Source organism: Lathamus discolor, chromosome 6, assembly GCF_037157495.1.
Source record: "Lathamus discolor isolate bLatDis1 chromosome 6, bLatDis1.hap1, whole genome shotgun sequence".
NCBI classification, from domain to species: domain Eukaryota; kingdom Metazoa; phylum Chordata; class Aves; order Psittaciformes; family Psittacidae; genus Lathamus; species Lathamus discolor.
This window is the reverse complement of record NC_088889.1, coordinates 51,167,159-51,187,214: the sequence shown is the minus strand read 5'-3', so window position 1 is coordinate 51,187,214 and position 20,056 is coordinate 51,167,159. Positions and strand designations below refer to the sequence as shown.

The 20,056-nt window shown below is 45.8% G+C and overlaps 1 protein-coding gene across 6 annotated transcripts in view; it reads right to left on the bottom strand.

Annotated features, from left to right (window-relative positions):
* Positions 1-20,056, bottom strand: part of CRACR2B (calcium release activated channel regulator 2B) — a 47,357-nt gene that overhangs the window by 25,223 nt on the left and 2,078 nt on the right. For 2 of the 6 annotated variants that reach the window (XM_065686854.1, XM_065686858.1), the window contains exons 2-3: positions 2,643-2,898; positions 1,072-1,183 (exon numbers count right to left, since the gene is read on the bottom strand). In XM_065686854.1, coding sequence (XP_065542926.1) covers positions 1,072-1,183; positions 2,643-2,855 — 325 coding nt within the window. In that variant the 5' untranslated portion in view covers positions 2,856-2,898. Of the gene's footprint in view, positions 1-1,071; positions 1,184-2,642; positions 2,899-8,889; positions 8,936-10,441; positions 10,525-14,802; positions 14,862-20,056 lie in introns of those variants that run through there. The other 4 variants (XM_065686855.1, XM_065686856.1, XM_065686857.1 and 1 more) reach the window with 4 other exon arrangements.

Below are 20,056 nucleotides of genomic sequence, written 5' to 3'. Positions count from 1 at the left end.
TCTTGAAACGTGCTGTTAGAAAAAAAACTGCTATATGGAGATACAGGGCCCTACTCAGCTCAGAGCAGTCCTGAGGCTCAAATAGTTAATTAAGGAGATAGGCTTAGATTAGGCACTTTGGGTGTCTGCTTTAAAGAAAGAGTCATTATGTCTCATTATCTCTTTTACAGTTGGGAAAATTGAGGTAGAGAATGGCCTGAAGGTTATTTTGACATCTTAGAAGGATTTCAGATCGCTTTAAACTGAACAATTTAAATGCATGCTCTTTTATCAGAAGTGCAGATGTACCCTGTAACCTCTCAGAGTCCATGCAAGACGCCCTCTCAAGAAGAGACTTGATTGCAGCTTCCCTTGATTTCTGCACCCAGACACTCCAGAAGGAAGACAGCAATATGTAAGCCAAACTCTTGAGTTAGGGGCAAAGTCTGAAAAGGATTTCAATGAAGCCAGACACAGAAAAATTACCACAAATTAATGCAAAAATGAAGTGTTTTACCTAGACTGAAGCAAGTCCCATGGAGCCAGGCTGCCAACACAGGTGGTACCTGACAACTAGGGGCTGACACAAAGAGAAATCTTGCCTATCTCTACCAGCAGTGGCATTGAGGCACGTAGCCTCATGATGTCCATCTATGGCTATAGCTGGGACAAATGTGCCAATGAGATTTGGGAACACAGAGGGCCCACTAATAGGACTCATACTATCCTTGAACAGCACTGCTACCAGCTGGAGCAGCTACCAAAAGGCATATTTCTGTCCTCTCATCCAGCAAAGGTCCTTATTGAGATGAATGGCTGTGGATCATACAGCCAGATACAGGCTGAAGCATGTACTATCTCCAGTAGGAGGTGTTCAGAAGCTGGCTCTACCAGGTAGGCAGGTAATAGTTGTGGAAGAAGGCAACACAAAGCCTCAGGAAGGGGGATAACAGTATTGCACACACATCTTCTCCAATGATATTCACATAAGCATGGAACATTGCCCTGCATAGCTAGTACAGCTTCAGCAGAACATAAAACATCATGTCACAGGTGGACATTTTCCTTCCTCTGCCTCTGTGCAGTCCTTACCTAGCCCCAAGCTGAACTCCACGGGTGTCAGGTATCCCTTATTGTTCTGTTCCAAGCTGTCAAAAACAGTCTCCAGTTGCTCAAGGGTTAGGGGGAGTTCACTCTGGAGCCGCTGCAAAGACAAAAGAACGAACAAAAGACTCAAGTCTTCCCTGTGAATAGTTCCTGTCCCTGCCATCCTCAGCTCTGGCCCACAGTGATGTGCCCTTTCAGCACTGCATCCTGGGCAGGATGCGGTAGTCTGCCAGTACAACCAAGTGATGACGCAAGTACCCACTGATGTGGCGACACTTTCCATTACTGGTGATCCAAACAGGACTGCAGAGAGGGAGCTTTGGGTTATTTTCTTTGGAGGGAGCTCAATCCTCTTCCTCCTGCAATTCACAGCCACTGACTGTAGCCTGCCTCCCTCCGCCCCTACCCAAAGGTTGCTGCTCCCTGGGGCATTGCCAGCCTCCTGTGACCACTGCTGCTACCGAGAGAGCTCTCTTTGGACACGTCAGGTACCAGCTCCATCTCTTTGGCCAGAGAGGGAGGACAGACTTATGGGTGTCCGGATTTAGTTCCCAGCTCTTGCAGGAAATCTTGCAAATCACAATCAAAATGTTCAGTCCATAACAGAGAATTAGCTTTCTTTTGTCATCTTCTGTGTGTTAGGACTGTATTATTATTCCCACAACAGAGACAAGGAGCAGAGAGAGACTTCCCTTCATAATACATGTGCAGAACACGTAATGCGAAGTGGCACCTAAAAAAGCTTCCAAATAACAAGATGGATAGGTTAAAACCTCCTTACTGTCTGTTGAATATGCAGCTTTAGGTGAAAGCTTAGTAAATATTTATTAATGTAACCACACAAAATTAGGTATCACACAACCCAAACCAAAGTGAGTCAGTAATTAAACCAGCATGGGCCTGCCACATGTTTATTATAGATGGTGGGAAAGATGGGACAGGAGAAAAACAATCCACATGTAACCTTCCTGATAAACCATTAAAACAAACTAAGAAAGAACTACAGAGATTCTGTTAACAAATACTGTTCTTAACAGGAACCAGCAAAACATCATTCTACAGCAAAGTTACAGGTCAGGCCTAAAGCGAGTTTTTGAGCTCAGGCTTTAGCTGTGATTGAGACAAAGAAGATAAACAGCATTTTTTAAGAGGGTGGTGGGCTTTTTTCCCCTTGGTAATTGTGGGGGGATTTGGGAGGTTGTTGTTTCGGTTTTTCAAACTAAACCAAAGCTTTCCCCTCTCCAGATTTCCCATCCACTGCTTGCTTAATGCTCATAGGAACTGTTGCAATTTTTTTTAATTTTATGCATTCCTTAAAAATTTGGAATTGCTGTCCCACTTGTCCCAGGAATCCCCTGCAGGTCCAAGGCCCTCCTGGGATTTTTGGCTTCTAGCAGCTGGCTGTGGCAGAGTTTTGCTCCCAGAAACCTGAATGAGACACAGCCCACCTGCACATCCACCCTTGTCAAAAGTAAAGATACGCAACATTCTCCCCTCTTCTGCCACCACTGCCTTTACAGCTCCTCCCAGGACACAGGAAGGACTTTTTCCCTCACCTGCATGTCCACCTTGGTGATAAAACCCTTCTCATCCTTGTCACACAGCTGGAAGAGCTCCCTTGCCTTCTCGAGCATCTCCACCTGCACATCTTCCAGTTTGCTCATCTGACGGGAAGGAGAAGCACCAGGAGCCACCCCATTCTCCTCATCCCCTTCCTTTTCTCCTTCCCATCGGATGTGTCCCAAGAGCGCTCCACTCTGGTTCTCCATCTTCTCAATGTCTTTTTTCCCAGGGCAAGAGCAAATGGAATTGCTGCAGGGCAGGAAACAGAGAGACCCCAGTCAAACGTGACCCTCCACTTCCACCCCATGCATCATCTGGTTACATGCTTTGCGAGTTTGAAAGAACAATATTCAGTGTCTGTATCTGGACTAGATAATTTTTAAAGGTCCCTTCCAAACCAGACTGTTCTGTGATTCTATGATCTGCTGCTACGGGTGTGTGGAGCTTGTGTCAGAGGTACATACCACACATAGGTACACACTGTACACAACACGGACGTCACCGAGCCTACCACACAGCCGTTACCCTCCATACTGATGACCTTCAGACCATGCATGGAGCAAGGATGCTCTTTCACCATCTTTCCTCCTCTGGCTCAGACCTACAGGGCAGTCCAAGTTCTCTGGTGGTGAAAGCCAGGTGCCAAGGGAAGGCTTCAGCTGATACAAGAGGACAAGAGGGGAATATTGAAGCCTGCAGGTAAATCTGCATGGGAGAAGGGCCAAGGCAGGGGCCTAGAACACCATGAGCAGGGCGTGCTCCCAGCTACTGCACTACTCCCTGAATGCCCTGACCAGGATGGTTCTCTCTGGTCTTGGTTCCTCTGGCAATAACATGTGCTTTTCCTCCTCCTGTTGCTTTTCTGCACCACCTTTGAAAACCAAACCTTCCTCACAACTACGAGAACCCAGAGCAGGACAAAGGCAGATAGGAGAAAGCTCTGTGCAAGTGATGGAGGAAAGAAGGAATATCTCTCCCAGCCCTCTCCCACCCAGATCCCCTGGCTTGCCTTCTCCCTCTGACATTTTCTTGTTAACACTCCCCAAATAGAAACTTCATATCCTTTCATGTTTTTACAGCACAAAGAAAGGTCAGGCAATGCCTCCACTGGGAAAAGTTTAATAAGCTGGGCACTCCTGCCCCCCTTGCCTTCCAGCCTCTGTTTTGAGCGCTTGTAAGCTGCCAAATAGAATTTTAATCTGAAACGTTCACCTTTATAGGAAGGAAACCACAAAACTATGGAGAGAGATTTCAGAGGCCAAATAAAATAATTCCCATTCTTACAAGTACCTAAAACAAAAAGCCTAGGAACAAGAGCACCCCTTTAAGCACAGCACTGTCATTGAGAAGATGCACAGAACACTTCCCTGCCCCAACCCACCATCCAATTTACTGAGGCCACACAACACCCTCCAGACAGCTTTTCTTCAGCAACACCACCACATTCCTTAAACCTCAATGCACTGACTGCTTTAGACTTCTCCTTCTGCAGATCTGTGTTCTGCATTGCAGGGCAGAAGTGAGCTGTGCAAGCAGGCTGAGAGCAGATTTAAACAGTGCTAGCCAAAGAGGGCTTGAGGGTTATGGGCTTGGTTTTTTTTGATCTCTAAAAAATTAAAAGCCACGTACAGATGCTGTGATAACAAACGAGGTAATTCTGTTTGCACTCTTAGTACAATGGGAGGATAAAGAGCATGATGGCCAGGAAGAATGTCACATGCGAGAACTATATGAAGCTGACACAAAAGGCGAAGGCAATTATGTACTGCACTATTTGACTCCATTTATTACTGCTGGTCTGTGAGCCAGAGAGTGGTTTTGCTTCAAAGAACAAGCAGAACACCCTGCTCCCCCTTTCAAACTAGTGTTTTTTCAGGGTACCTCCATTTACTGTCACTTGAGAAGATATTTATGGGAAACTCTGCAGAAGACTACCAATAAATAGGTACTATTATGTGTTTCTAGTGAAGTAGACATCCCTGGCAAGCAATGGACACAGAGCTGGGACCAAGCCTTGGGGAATACTGTAGAGGAAAGGAGGGAAGAAAGCATAAACAGCAAGAAGGCAGCGGGTGTCTCTTTTGCTCTTTCTCAGACAAACCCTCCTACCAAGCTTTTTTTTATATGTTATGGAGCCACTGCAGCAAAAATTTGGAGACTAAAGCTTGATTCTATCCATTAGATGGACGATCAGCTTGGTTTGCATGGTAAGTCCAAAAGAATCCCAGCTTAGTTTTCACATTCAAGGAAAAGTTGCAAAACTGGCCTTGAAATTAAAAATAAAAACCCAAATACCTTCTGCTGCATAGATTTTACAGGTGATTACAGTGAGGAACCACAAGGCCACACTGATGAATGATAATTATTGGCTGCTACAGGCCACCTCGATTAAGCTTTTTGCTAGATCCATTCCTTCTGCAAAGCCACAGTCGCAGCACAAGCAGCTCCTGTACCAGATGGTGAGCGCAGGCAGCAGCAAAGGAGGAAATAAAACAGGAGTTCAAAGCAAGAGCCATGACAGCATTGCAGAAAACAGCCAGAATAAGAGAAAGCACAAGTAAGACATGTTTTCTGAAACATCCCTCTGGCTGCCCAAGAGACACTGAGGTCCCCAGAAGTAGAAATGATCTTACTTTCTTATTATTAGCTTCATCAGTTCTATTTCAAAAGCCAGAGCAGCCCACACAGTTGATGTCTCCCAGCTCTGCTGCAGCAAACGAGGTTGTACGAGGAGGATGTTCTGTTCTCTCCAAGACATATTTGCAAGCTGAAATCAGACCCATTACATCCCTACCTCTAGCATCCCCTCATTTTATCAAAAGCCCAGCTGTACTGTAGCTCCCAAATGCTGGCTAAGCTAAAAGCCTCTTAATTGGAAGAGCTAGGAGCCTGACAGGACAAGAGTCTGAAAAGATTTCACTCACATGGGAAAGATCAAGCCCATTAATTGCAGGGCTGGAGGACAGAGTCACTTGTTCAAGCTGCTTCAAGTGGCCTCAAGCCAGATGTGGCTCTTTCAATGGTGAGGCAGCATTAGAAGAGGAACAAAACATCAAATAAGAGAGATCCCCAGTAATGAAAACAGACTGCAGCTCTGATGGGCTTCTCTCCCAAAGGTCTTTTACTGAGAAGCTCTTCATCTCCATCCCTGTTTGTAAGGGCACTGCAGAGTATAAATGCAGGTAAGACACAAAGCAGATCCAAGTCTGATAATCACTGTCATACCTTCACCAGTCACAGATCATCACTGCAAACTACTGGGGAAGCAGCTTCATCAGCAATATTCAGAACATCACTGAAAGACAACTTTGAAAGAGGCTGAGGTCACTAGAGTGCTAAAACTGTAGACTGGTACCAAAAATGAGGCCAGCAGAAAGATAGCTTGAGAAGAGCCATTCTTGCTGGACAAGTGGAGAAAGCAAATATAGGTATGGGCAGCTAATGCTTTTGGTCAGGCAAGCCTGACAGGCTTCCCCAGTGAGATGTAGCCAAGCCTCCAGTGACAAAGCCAGGGGTTGTTGACAAAACTTCCTGACAGGATGCACTTTTCAAGGTCTCTTGTGGCAGGACAAGGTAGTCATTGAGTCAGCACAAGGGGAGAATTTCTACACCTAGCCTGGACTCAAAACTATCTCTGTATCTTGGGCTGTTGATTTCCATCATAAGAACATCCACAACGGGTCATGAACTCATGTAGCCCAGGGTTTTGCCCTCATCAGTGGCCATGAATGGCTGATGAGGAAAAAATTACAGCAGGGCAAGCACAGAGGCTCAGAGGCTTCCCTGAAGAGATCTGCCAGCTTCTAACCACTGTCAGCCTGGGGCAATTCCAGAGCCACAGGGTCCCTCTGTCATCCTCCAAGACACTTGCCCAGCCTCCCTTTGAATCTGTATGAAAACATCCACTGTTCACATGAACATGCTGATAGACATGGGGTGCCTGCTGCAATCAGTGGGTGCTGACAAAGCTTCATGGGACTATTCCAAATGTTTGGGTATACAGTTTGACCAGCACCCACTCCATGAGAGTCCTAGCTTCCACTCAAACAAACGTTTCCTGCCACCTTCACAGCTCAAAACCATGCCACAGACCCAAACCTCCTCTACCAGGGCCTCGAGATCTACCAGGAAGATGGAAGCGCCATGGGGGCACCAATGGGCTCCAATCACCCTGGTCAGCCTCAGAGCATAATGTTTTTCTGAAGTCCCCTTTACACACCCCCAGAGCTTTGGTTGCCTGTGCTCAAGGTCAGCTCTGACATTGGACAGTCAAGATCTGGGCAGTGTCCAACATCTGAACAACCTGATACAGAGCTTGAGAGAAAGCCAGTCTTCAGGACCTGTGGATTACACCAGGTATCTCCTGCTATGGTGTGTGCTGGGGCCAGCAACTGACCTGCTCCTGCAAGACAATTCTCCCAGAGCCTGGAAAGCAAACACAGATCTTCTCAGACACAGCACAGAACAGGAAATGCAACTGCCAGTAAAGACAGCTAACACCAGGTCTTGTATTTCTACACAGAGGTAACTAAGACCAGTCTTAAACGTGTGTTTTAACCACCCGAGGCATAAACTGCAGTACCCTGTGCAAAACTGTGCCAGAAAGTCAGCTGGATCCCATGGGCACGGTATTCTTTGGGGTAACATAAGACCTGAATTCTAATTCTGATTCAGCTTGACGTATGGCCCTGGGTAACTCACATCACCTGCCTATGCTTATAGATTGTCAGCTCCTCCAGTTTGGTTCTGATGCTTGTGACAGCTGGCACTTTATTTTAAGACTCAGTTCCTGGAGACTGATAATTACATATGAAACTCAAGCATCAAAATAGTTTTGAGGCCTCAAAACTGAAGAACTAAAAACTTGAACACAGAACTTGAAGAAACTGCAAATTTCAGCATATACAGAAACAGACCCAAGGTGCTTTTCCTGAAAAGTGGAGATTCTACTTTCAAAGTACCAATTTACTGTCTCAGAAAGCTGCTTCTTGTAGCAGTAAGCTGTGTCAAACGGGTACAGAAAAGTCATGGCTAAAATGCTATCAACAGCCAAGCCCTTATTTAGGTGACTGTCACCACCATGTGCACATGACAACTTCATTTGTCTGATGTTTTTTTCCACAACCCAATGACAAGGAGGAAAGGAAAGTGGGGAATGCCGCCAGATTTTCCACAGCTGGTCCTTAGGTGACCCCAGTCACCGCAGAGCACTGTAGACAAACTGAACACACAGCATTCCTAGCAGTCATGCCCCAGTGCAAGACAATGAAGCAACAGTTGACCAAGGCAGAAAAAAACAAGCACAACTGGCTAAGTGGCTTACCCAGGATTACAGAGCAATTCCAGCATTTGGATCCTGAACAGCTGTAAGGGAAAGCAGGTTTTTGCTTTCCTGTACCATTGAATTTATGGTGACATGTTGGTAGAAAGGAATATTAAGGAAGAATCATTATAGGTACGTGTCCAGGGTATACCACAAACTAAAGTGCTCAAATACTTGCCAGGAAGTTTCCCAGAAGACATCCTCCTATATCTCTGCCTAAGACAATATTATTAGAAACAACAAAACCACCCCCATACTAAAGCTAAATATTTAAGCCATTTATTTAAACAGATCAGAAGAACCTCCCCCTCCTCCCCCTTTCCTTTCTAGTCCTAGTGCAGAAAAAGTGTCTTATAACTTTAAAGGAAGGAACTCTCCAGATGATCATGTGTGCATTTACCAGCTCTTGATGCATAGGTGCACGAGACAGGTTTGATCCCATGCATGAGAAGGCATGACACAAAGAGAAGGAGATGAAGGGCTGGGGTAAGGGATCCCTGCAGCAGAAGCCTGTTGCTTCAGCAAATTACAAATGCACTGCAAAAGCATGCCAAGACGTGGTACTACAAAGCATCTGTTGCTTGATCATGGAATGGGAGTGTCACTCAGGAGCAGCTGAGTAACAAGTATGTTTTTAAGAGAAAAGGGCAATAAAAGCTTCACAGGCCCTTATACCATTTTATATCAAACATATGCCATTTGCTCTGCTTGTTCTACATTCCTTTCCCTCCCAATGTTTTGAAAGCAAATAATTAGTATAAAAAGTATTGGTTGTAGGCCACAGTCACATCTATACATCCTGGATTTTATAGTACTGTGAGATCCAGTGATCAAATACACGTATTTACAATTACTATCCTAGTAGTGTGCAAAAGCACATACTCTAAATGCATTGACAAAATCACAGCCATACAAACCTGACCAGCTGAGGAGCAGAAGTCTTGCCAAGGAATGGCACTGACCCCCATATCACACTGGCTTCCACACAGGCTGAATTTCCAAAAGCTGCTCAAAGAAAGAGGGCACCCATTAGGTGAAAGTTGTTTTAACAGGCTCAGCACAGTGCCTGACAAGGCTGGGAGCAGAGCAGAGTTATTCCACAGCGTACTTTGCTCAAAACTAATGTTTTTCTTTCCTTTCTCTAGGAAATTTGTTTCCATTGTTTGGAATTTGTTTGGGTGGTTGTTGGGTTCTCCCTTCCCAAAGGGAGCAGCAGGAAAAGAAATACACTGAAAAATTAGAAAAACATCAATTGTTTGATGAGGATTTTTTTTCCTTTTTTTTTTTTTTTAATAAGAAAACCATCCACACCCTGGGTAGAGAGCCTGAAATCAGGTGTAATATCTAGAGCTACACTTCACTCACTTTCTCTCTCTCTCTTTTAATTGCCTGCACTTCATTGTATCCCTTTAAGGAAACAGGAACGAATCCAGGAACCTTTGTGTTGTTTACTCATCAGGAGTTTAGCCCAGCTTGATAGCCCTGAGCTAACCCATGCTGCAATATCGATGGATGAGATATGCCAGTACAATACAGAAGTATATCCCAGAAACACAGGCAGCTACAAGGGGCTCAGTCATTCTGACTAGCATCTTAAAGAAAGGTGCTCTGCTGCAGTTCACCATTTCACCCACTGAAGTTCAGCAAAGAGGAACTTATCATACCAACTTCTTGATCTTTGCTAAAAACACGTGCCACAGAGACACCTGTGCAGACTCTATGCTCCTCTCTGCAAACACCTTGAGACTGGTAACAATTCTGTTCTTATTTCAAGAGGTGAACAAATAAACTTCTTAAAACTGCAGTCACTGATACTTCCCAATTCAACAGCACAACAGAAAGCACCAACACATGCCAAGGACCATCCATGTAAGAAGTCTTCAACACAGATAGGTAACTGCAACATACCAAACCAACACTCTTTCCCCCAGAACTTGACACAAGTCCTCCATCACACCCACATGCTCTTGCCCAGCTATGCCCACAGCAAGCCAGTGATGCTTTACAGCTCTCTCACACTGGCAGTGTCGCAGCACTTGCAAACCTTGAGGGCGTGTGTTTGCACTGGAACCGCTCCTACTAATTGGGGTTTTGGCTTTGTTGGATTATTTTGCTTGGGGAGTGGAGAGAGAAAGCATCAGTTTTTCCTCTAACAGTATTTGGGCCAAGAGTTAATTCTCAGCAATTAAAAGCAAAATCCAAGCCATATTTTTTCCATAAACAGCTAATGGTCTGGGATCTGTTGATACAACTAGCACACAGCTGATTTTTGAGAAAATAAAGAGCATGTCTGCAATCAGACATGACAAATAGCAACAGCTAGGTTAAAAACAACTAATATTTTCAAATTCCTTCACTTTATAACAGCTTACAGGTTTCTTAACGGACAGAAGAGAACATTGCAACATCTCATACAACACAACGTAAGGATTCATCTAATATACCAAAGCAGCAAAGGAATGGAAAAACCTTTGGTGTCAAGAAGAAGAATTCATTGTATTTTCATAGGCTGGAGATCATGCTGCACATCCACAAAGGACACGGTTAGCCCGCTGTAAGTAAACATCATTCACTTAGTCAAGTGGAAAAGGCTCTGAGCAGTACTGAGTTTCCCACTGATGCCGCTGCTGTTTATATTCTACCACAAATATGTGGTTGGTTGGTAGAGAACAGAGACAATCAGCTCTAGAACACAATTGAGAAAGACAGGATATTTTAGCTGTGAAGAGATAATACAGTCTTGATTCACATCAGCGGAACAGTGTTATGAAGTTGGAGTCAGATGCTGCAAGTAGGAAGATTGCACCTGTGTAACACCAAGCATGTTGACCGCAGAGTAAGTGCTCTGCTCTGCTGGTGATACCTACAGGCCAGGCAGGCAGGAGCCAAACAAACTTTCTTTGCCAGCCGAGATGTGGGAAAAGACAAAGGGCTTGGCTCTTGACATCAGACACACTGGATGATTTTTGAATCAAAGTGAAAACTGAGGATTGGGAACCCTCCTTTTCCAAGGGATGGTGTGGCAGGCAGGAAGGTCCCAGAAGGAAGACAAGCTCCAGACCTAAGCTGGCATTTCAAAGCTCTTCAAATAGTCTTTACAGGAAATTACATAAATCCGGGGCAGCTCCTCAGCCTGTTTAATTGAAAATTGCTGGCAACTTCCTCCTGCCTTATCTGCCCCTTTAGCAAAGGGAGCACTTGGGTGCAGAGCAAGTTGTACCAGAGACAACAGCCTGAAGTCTTCTGCTGGGCTTGTGCCACTGGTTATTGAACAGCTAAGATGTCATTCAGGAAAACCTGACCCATGACAAGCACCACCTTGGCTGCTACAGCTCAGCAAGGACACGTCAGCAGAATTGCTGCTGCGGAGACTCCTTTCACACCCTGAGAGCAGCAGAGGCACAGGTATATGAGGTTTTCCCCCAACACTCAGGAATGCAGCCACACTTGGTGTCCTGCAGAGGAAATTCAGGCTGACAGGAGCACACCTCAGTCCTGTGCTGCTGGTGAGTTAGACACACTCTGCCAGTATCCTTGAAACACTTCAAGGGCAAAATTATACTAGGGCAGAAACAGCCCTTTGTTGAACAAATAGATAAAGGTTCTAATGGACACACAAAGTTTCAAATGCAAAAAGTTGGTTTCTGTGAGTTGCCTGCGTATCCAGTTCCTGAATGGCAGAGATGATGAAGAATTGTCCTCAGTCACTATCATCTTTAAGAAAAGAACCTAGGAGCCTCAGATAAAATCGGTGGTGGCAGTTGCACATCAGGCAGGAGGAGGCACTTCTCTGCAAACCATTAAAACATGGGGCTCACTGACATGGGATGCTGAGGCTGTCACAGGAGTTCGTGGGCTGCAGAAGTGGCGGGGTTTCTTATTCCCCAAGTTTGTCCATAAAGGACTGCTACACAAAATATCTGTCTGGGAGAAAACTGTTTGGTCTGAGCCACAAATGGACAGAAAAGTGTACTGGGAAAGTATCATTACACATTCATGCTGGGAAGATGAGGGTATTTGCCATTGGCTGCTGTTGGAGACACAGTGCTAGTTCAGCCTGGCTGTTCCCCAGCATGAAGCTCCTTCCTCATCAGCAGGAACCACCGTCAAAGTCTTCCACTAAAAGGACCACAGCATTTGATACATTTTCACCAAGGACAGTCCTATGAACTGGATATGGTATTCCATCAGCCACAGGTCAGGCTTCTCCCCACAACTATCACTGCCATCAGGCCCATAACTTGGGTGCCAAACTTAACTCAGACTCCCCCTTTGGAGTTCTCAGATTCTACCTACGCAATACTAGAACAGAGATTTTCCTTTCCAGCAAGAAGCTGAATCTCTTTATGACAAGCCATGCACCTTGTCTAACCTCAACAGGAACCCTCCTGGGCTGCTGTTACCTGTGCACAAGTCAGGATCCTCTGTCTCAGGATATAAGTGGTGTTGGATTCACCCCAGCCTTGGGGTGCTGAACAAGAAAGGTTGACTGCCGCCCCTAGTTAGCTCCCGGTCTTGTCTGTCACTTCTTCATTAAATTTTCCAACAGCCACCCACTGTCCTGAGCTCAAGCCCCTCCTGGCCAGCTGCAAGTTTTCCTCAGCCACTTTAGTGTCCTCTTTGTGCAAAGGCTAAAAATGCTGTGACAATCCCATCTCAGCTGAAGTACCACAGAACTGGGCAAGAGCTTTATCTTTGTTGATCAAGATCCCTGGTCTTGAAATCAGCCTCATACAAACAAAATAATCATAGCCTTATGCTGTCCTCAAATAGCTCCCCCACCATACACATGCACAGATGAAATATCAAACCAGAACATCAGACCACCCAGTCCCTTTGCAAAGGAGAAACTTCTTTTTGGAGAAGCACCCACTCACACTGCTTACTGAATACAAGTGCGAGACAGTGATTTCTTCTCCAGTGGAGCCGGCAAGTTCTCTGCAGCACTTGAAACCTCCTTAACCAGAGGGCCACAACTGCAGGGGGATGCATAAAGTATGAAGTTCAGGCATCTTTTCTTCATCCCCGGAAATTCACCTCCAATATCTTGAGAACTGGACACAGTGATCTCACCCCCATAACCTTTTCTAGGCTGTATGTTAGCAATGGGACCAGGAGGACAAGCTTTACATCACTACTCTGAATCTACAAGATGCACTTAACGGACAAAAGTGGTTTGCAAAGATTAACGAGTAGGAATGAGTATGGAGAGGATTTCTAGGCACCTCAAATCCCTGGAGAAGCCTCTGCATGGCTGGTGCTGCATTGGTTTTGCCCAGGAGCGTTGTGTGAGACCCATAGACAGTTTGACCTTTCTGCAAATGCTATTAAAACAACAAACAGAGCAGAGGCAGCTGGGTGAAGCCAATTTCCAAGAAGATGCTTAACTAATTCTCTGGTGAACAGAGATGAAAATGGCCATAAGCATAGGTGTGTGACACTTGGTTACCTCTGAGCTAAGGATCTATCCTGACAACAGCGGGTATACAGGTAAAGATTTGCCCCTTCCTGTGAGCTGAGGAGATGTTGGCTGTGCTAGGCAAGACACCTTTCCTGAAACGCCAGTGTGATCTGTGCACTGGAAAAGGATGAAATCCATGCCGTGAATAGAAACACATCTTGGCTGTCAGACCTTCGAGGGGACCACAGGTGAACTCGACATTCCCACTCTTTCTCCCAAAAGAACAGGGGATTGGTCTTAATGTACAAGAATTCCAGGATGTCAGACAAGATACCAGAAACATCCTCTCTCATTCAGGGGGGACGATCACACCAAAATACTAAATCCTTAGATTTCTACGAGACAGAAAACTACAGAATGTTCTAAGCAGCCACAAGCCCTGAGCTGCTCTTCCACAAAGTGGGATAACAAGTGAAAGGCACGTTTCCTGCATACCAGGCACAGCTTAGGGAAAGGAGCAGTCAAAATTAAGGAATAGAATTTGAAGCAAACTCAGAAGCAGACACTGTCTGAGAAGTGCTTTTGTTCAACTTGTGCAACTCTTCTGAGAAAGGAGAAATTACCGGGGGGTGGGAGAAGGAGAGATGGTGAAAGGCAGAATATTCCCCTCTCTGACAAAAGCTTATACTGAGTCAGAAGCTCACAGCAGAAACACTGATGTAGGATTAAAAGGGCGGTGGGGTGGGGGTGGCACAGGTGTGCTTATGAGAGACAATGGAGAAATTCCTGACAAATACTTTAAAAGAAAATTTTCTGTCTTCACAAAGTATGCAGCAGAAAATCCTTTGTTTTCACTCTAAGCAGTTCAAGACATCCGTTTCATAAGAAAACATTACAACCCCACATATTATAAGCCCTTATTTTCCCCCTCTACTTTTGAGTAATCCTTACATGGCAATGTAGTCATTGCAGCTATTACTCTAAAACAGCAGTTCCCCAAATCAATGAGTCAATAGAATTAGTTAAGCAACCTGCAGAACCACATCAGAACTGAGAGCAAGTTCCTTCAGTTCCACTTTCGCAAAGACCTTGGGTGATCTGGGCTGAAGCATGAACCCTCTGTTAATTAAGCACCTCCAGCTCCTGAAAACCAATCCATAAATTTTCCTTCCTCTGTCGTGGGAGTAATGACCATTTTTTTCTGTGCAGTAGCATACAGTGACACTGCACTGAGGTTTACTCTGCTGCTTTAAAGCAAAAGCAGGAAGTCGGAACAGAAAGTTCCTAGGGAGAAACTGTGCTGAGACACAGCAACTTGCAAAGCCATACAGACCTCCTTCTCAAGTACTTCCTTGCCCAAATCAGAGAGGCTTTCTTCCCTCCCCTCCCCTCCACCCCATTTGCTCTCTCTGCAGGTGTCCCCAGATACCTGGAGCAGCAGGACAGTATCGCTTCCCTTCCCTGGAACCAGCAGTATATTCCGCAGCAGAAAACTGGTGGAGAACAAACACTGCCACTGTAAATAGAGTATCAGAGCAGGTCCAAGCTAGGAGGTGTGGTTTGCAATGCTCCCTACGCATCTCATCCCCCTTCCAATGTAGGCTAGCAGCCATGGGTTCAGAAAGCAGCGCAAGAAAACTTGCCACTAAGCTCCCAAGGTGAATTCCTTGTAATCCTGCCTTGAATGCAGCTGTAAAGGAAAAGGGTTGGTTTCTGAGCTGCCTTAGGCAAGAGGGAAAGAAGAGGTAAGAAAGCAGATGATCCCTCATCTCACACTGACCTTACCTTCCCTGAGAAACTCTGGCTGTAGCTGCAGCTACCCTCCCTTGTAAGTAGCTGGCTGCCTATCTCCCTGATGTCAACAGGGACAGAGTTGGAAACTACCCCTGTGAATCCTGTCTCAAGTTTGCTCCAACATCTACATAGCTGGCAACCTGTTTCACAAAGTGAAGCACAGAGAGCTTAGGAAAAAGAAAGGCAAAGTGCAAGATGACAGCACAAGGAGCGTCTTTCTAAAGCAAAGTAAAACATACCCCAGGGTGGAGTGCAGACCCCAGGACTTCCTCACTAAAGCAGCCAGAGATGTCACCCTCTATCCTGCCACTGACCAGAGCACCCCTCTATCCCACAGCACCATCAACAGGAAGCAAAGCCACCTCTGCCTGCTGACAGTTGCAGATGATGATGGGGATTTTACACCCAGTGGCAGCTCCAGGGCCTCCAGACAGCATGAAGCTGCCCCTGAGCTGTGTCAGCTCCTACTAGTTGAACCTGAGGACTTTCTGGATGGTGACAAAGAAGAAAGAGCATGTTGAGACCCTGGCAGGCTGGCTCTTCATCACCTGGTATGAAGAGCAGTATGGTTAGCAGGGGTAGAGTCCCCTCTGCTCACCCCTGCCCCAAATGCCTCTTTGTGTCAGCCCTCAAGGATAATATTTGCCCAGCAAACAAGCTTTGCCATACCATACAATTCATGAGCAGGCAAGCCCAGCCTTTACAGAGAGCAACCCACTTTTCCACTGATTCCCACTGAGATTCCTGGTGTCTGAACAGCAGAGACCTCATCAACCTGCAAACAGAGGAGCTCCAAATAGCCCCATCCTCCCAGCAGCAAGCGATGATGTGGCCTGCAGAATGCAAAGGTGAAGGTGGGTCCTTCCCAATTTTAAAGGTTTTTAAATTATTTCAAAACCCAGACTAAAATCATGCACATGAGGCCTACTACAAACTGTCGCATTTGTCTTTAATGCAGGTTTAACAGAGCTAGTGAGCTTCCCTAAGCCATCTGAGAGGGCTCTGTGCTGCTGGAGGACATCTCTGCTCCTCTCCAGTCCGCAAGGGCTCAGCCTTGCCTCCGCCCCGGGACCACACATCCTTTGGGGGAGGCTCTAGCAGTGTAGCTGAGACAACAAAAAAACCCAAACCAACCCATACCAGGTACCTGTCCCTGGGCAGAAAAGTTTACTCACCATTTTGTTTACTGTTGCTGCAGAGGCGATGATTACACTGAACCGTGGTCTCAGCTGGTATGCTGCTAGAATAGCACAAAACCCGGAGCAAACTGCTTTTCTGCACCTTTCAGCCTGCCCTGTCTCTAATCTGCTCCTCGGCTGCTTTATAAAGCTTCCCTCAGTACTGACCAGAACAAAATAAATATCATTTTGGAGCCATCTTAATGAAATGAAATAACGAAATTACATGGATAAAGGTCAGGAAATACAAAAAGTTACAGTTCCCACAGTAATGCTAATTCAACCATACTACACATCCTGTGCATTTAGCAGTACACAAAGAAAAAGGCTTCAAGCACTGATGCCAAAAAGGTTTTTGATTTAGTAAAGACACTTGAATACCACCCGTCATATGCAGTATTTACTGTTCAGAGAAACAGATTTTCAGACCGAATTGGATTAAGCCAACCTAAGTATCGTTATCCAGGGCAATAGCAAGAGCTCTTGAACATGATTACAGACTGAACATTATTTGCCCAACCTGAACAGAAGAAAAGGATCCAGGCATCAGAACAGGTTGAGTCACCAAGTATCAGTCACCATGGATTCTGCACTTCAGTGCAGCAGGGAGCTGGTAAGAAGAGTGGGGAGAGAACAACTGACCAGCCCCCACGCCCCCAGAACTAGTAAATGTTAATCCGTTTCTATTGAATGCTTATTTATTTGGTACTGACAGCTTGAAATATCCCCCTTCACGAGTCCGGAAACAGGTTGTGAAGGAACTACAGCCATGGTGACCTCTCTCCAGTGCAAATCTGCTTATTGCTCTGCTCTCCACACTCCTGAGGTCTTATCTTCATGCTTTACATACAGCCCACATTACTCTTCCCATAGAGAACAGCTACAAGTGGTACATTTGCATTTAGCAGCTTTGAGTGAGCAAACAGATTTGCATGGGAAGCAAAAGACTCTTCTTGTGCCATAGGAAATGCATTACATGGAAGGGGTTTCTGCGTTTGTACTGGAGCAGAGGATTACTCCTCTGGCTGTGTGTCTGGGAGGAAGGAGAGTAGAGATCTTGCAGACTCCTCTAAGAAGGTACAGCATCAAGTCCCCATGTTTTAAAGAGGCTTTGTAACCCTCCCCACAGGCACAGTGCCTGGCTATTCCTCAGAGCTGCACAAATCCCAGCCAGCATCCAGCCACTCCTGCCAAGGGTAACAAGGATTCTGTCACACTCTATCTTATCTCAGTGATGATGATGACGCCAGTCTTCCTCCTTGGGCAAAGCTCAGCAGCTCTGCACCTGCAGAGGAGGGGAGCTGGGCAGAGGCCAGGAGCTGCACCCTGCAGAGATTCACAGCAGCACGGGATGGCTCTGCTGGCCTGCCTCGCCCACCCCACAGACAACCGGTATTCGGGCCACAAGCAAGAGCTATGGCAAAAATAAGGCTCAACAATATTTACACATCTCGCCTTCACCTCAGCTGCCTGCACGGGCGTACAGCTCACCTTCGCTAGGCACTGCACAGCCGTGGTAGTCCTTGCCGAGAGATAAGCCAGTCAGTTTTATTTTACAGAGGGTCAGACCGTTTGTCCAGAGAGAAAACTTCAACACCGAGCATGCTTTCAACATACAGGTCACCTACAGCTTGAATTCCCAGCTGGAGATGAGCTTGCTTTCCTCCTCCTGATTTTACGGAGTGGAAACTGAGGCAGATAAAAGCACTACTCTTGCACAGAGATGATTTTGTGAATGAGATGGAGAGGTGTTTGGCTTCTACAGCAGTGAGGGCCACTGAGTTTTCCTGTATTACACATTATATCTGCCTCCCTGCACCTGCACCTGCACCTCTCCCAAGCTCCGTCTGCACCCATTCTACTGCTTGCAGCTAGCCGGCTGTCTGCTTCTAACCCTCCTTTTCCAGAAGCTGGACTCACCTCACTGTGCCCAGACACAGTTGGATGTTTCCCAAAAGGTTTGCTTTCCATAGCCTAAATAACATACCTAGATATTCCACAATCTTATTTTTAACACTACACAGCTGCCAGTCCTACTCCCTCAAAGGTCTGCAGATATCCTGCTTGTTATTCTTTTGAAGAGCTTGAGATAGGAAGCAATAAACAGCCAGACGCTGTTACCTTGATTGCACAGCTGCAATTGACATTTTTCAAGCCTTCAATGCATTGCTTTAGCCTTTATCCAGCGCACATGATAGAGGCTAATTCTTTCAACAAGCTGTAGAAGATGTCTTAGAGCTCTCTCCTTATTCATATTCCCATGTCCTCTTGAGAAATGCAGGCTGCCTCAGCCCATGATATACGGTCTGCTGTGAACAGCAACATCTTTGCATCTGCCAGGATCTCACCAGAACCACCAGTCAGCCCCACGCCCAGGCAGTGCTGGACCACCACAATAGATATCAGTACATTCATAGTCACGTTTTTAGAGGTCTCCTGCCATCCTTGTAACAAAACAGGCCTTTCCTGCAGGGCTTTCAGTATGTAATATGCTTTATGTATGTAATCCTCCAACACCTTTGCAAACCAGGTAGTCGCTTCCACATGGATGGGGTCATTAACTGGTGCAGAAAAGTGATAGGAAGTTTTCTGCTAGCACAAGGATCAGAACTACAGAAGCAGGAACAACAGCTCCTCCTTCAGACCTCATCTCTGCTAAATTCACTGCAATCACACATTTCATTAGATAGAAAGCAGGATGTTACAAGCCTCTTTGCTCTCAATCTTATTACTTCACAGATTTTCCTCCAGTTATGCCAACCAGATGACAGCACTGTACCCTTCCAGAGCATCATACCATACCCCATGTCTTCCCAAACAAACCTATGATTAAAGTCACAGTCTCTAAGGGCACAAGACAGTATTTGTTCCTGTTTCAGTGCTCTGCGACATATGGTTATGAGGAAAACACTCGGTTGAGAAGTCCTCAGGACTTCCCAGTCACAATACCGCAACCTGAACAAAGCACGGGCAAACCCACCATGGCTCCAGACTTCATTTGGAAGTTCACGGTGCCACAACCTCCACACAACCCACACCAGCTACTAACCTGAGGTTTTAGGTTAAAGCTCAGTGTTTGTTATTCCACTTGAGGCCCTAGTTCCTGCAGTCAAGTGAAATGCCGAGGTTCAAGCATTCCTGGCAGCTTATACAGACATGCAGAAACCTCCAAGACAATCAGAAATCAGCACGAGAAAGCAAATTAATAACATCAGTCCATTTTATTGTTTTTGTGGTTTTATTTGTTTTTAATGAAAAGACACTTACGCGCTGCAAACCTTTTGAGCATATGGCCTGAGAAGCGCACACTGTGCTCCCTGCCTCAGCAGGAGCACACAGGGAATACTTAGTGGATCCACCCCAGTGGTCCACGCACAGCAGCAGAGGTCAGGTTTGCTTAGTAAAATGTGCTATTAGGTCCATGCACAGGGAAATCCTCCTCGGCACCAGCCAAGAAATTAAAGCTTTAGGATGCAGGATGAGGAAAAGAGAACACTGCTAGAAAAATATTAAGAGGAGTGATCAGAACATTGATAGCATCTCACTTTCAAGCAGCTGGGCTATCCCTACCTCAAAGGATACCCAGTGACAAAGGACAGAAGCCCTACTAATTGTTGCAATTCTGCTCTTTCCACGTGACAAAAACACAGAGTGTTCAAGATCCAGTCCTTCAAAGTAAACCAAGTATTTCCACCTCAGACTTTATATGGA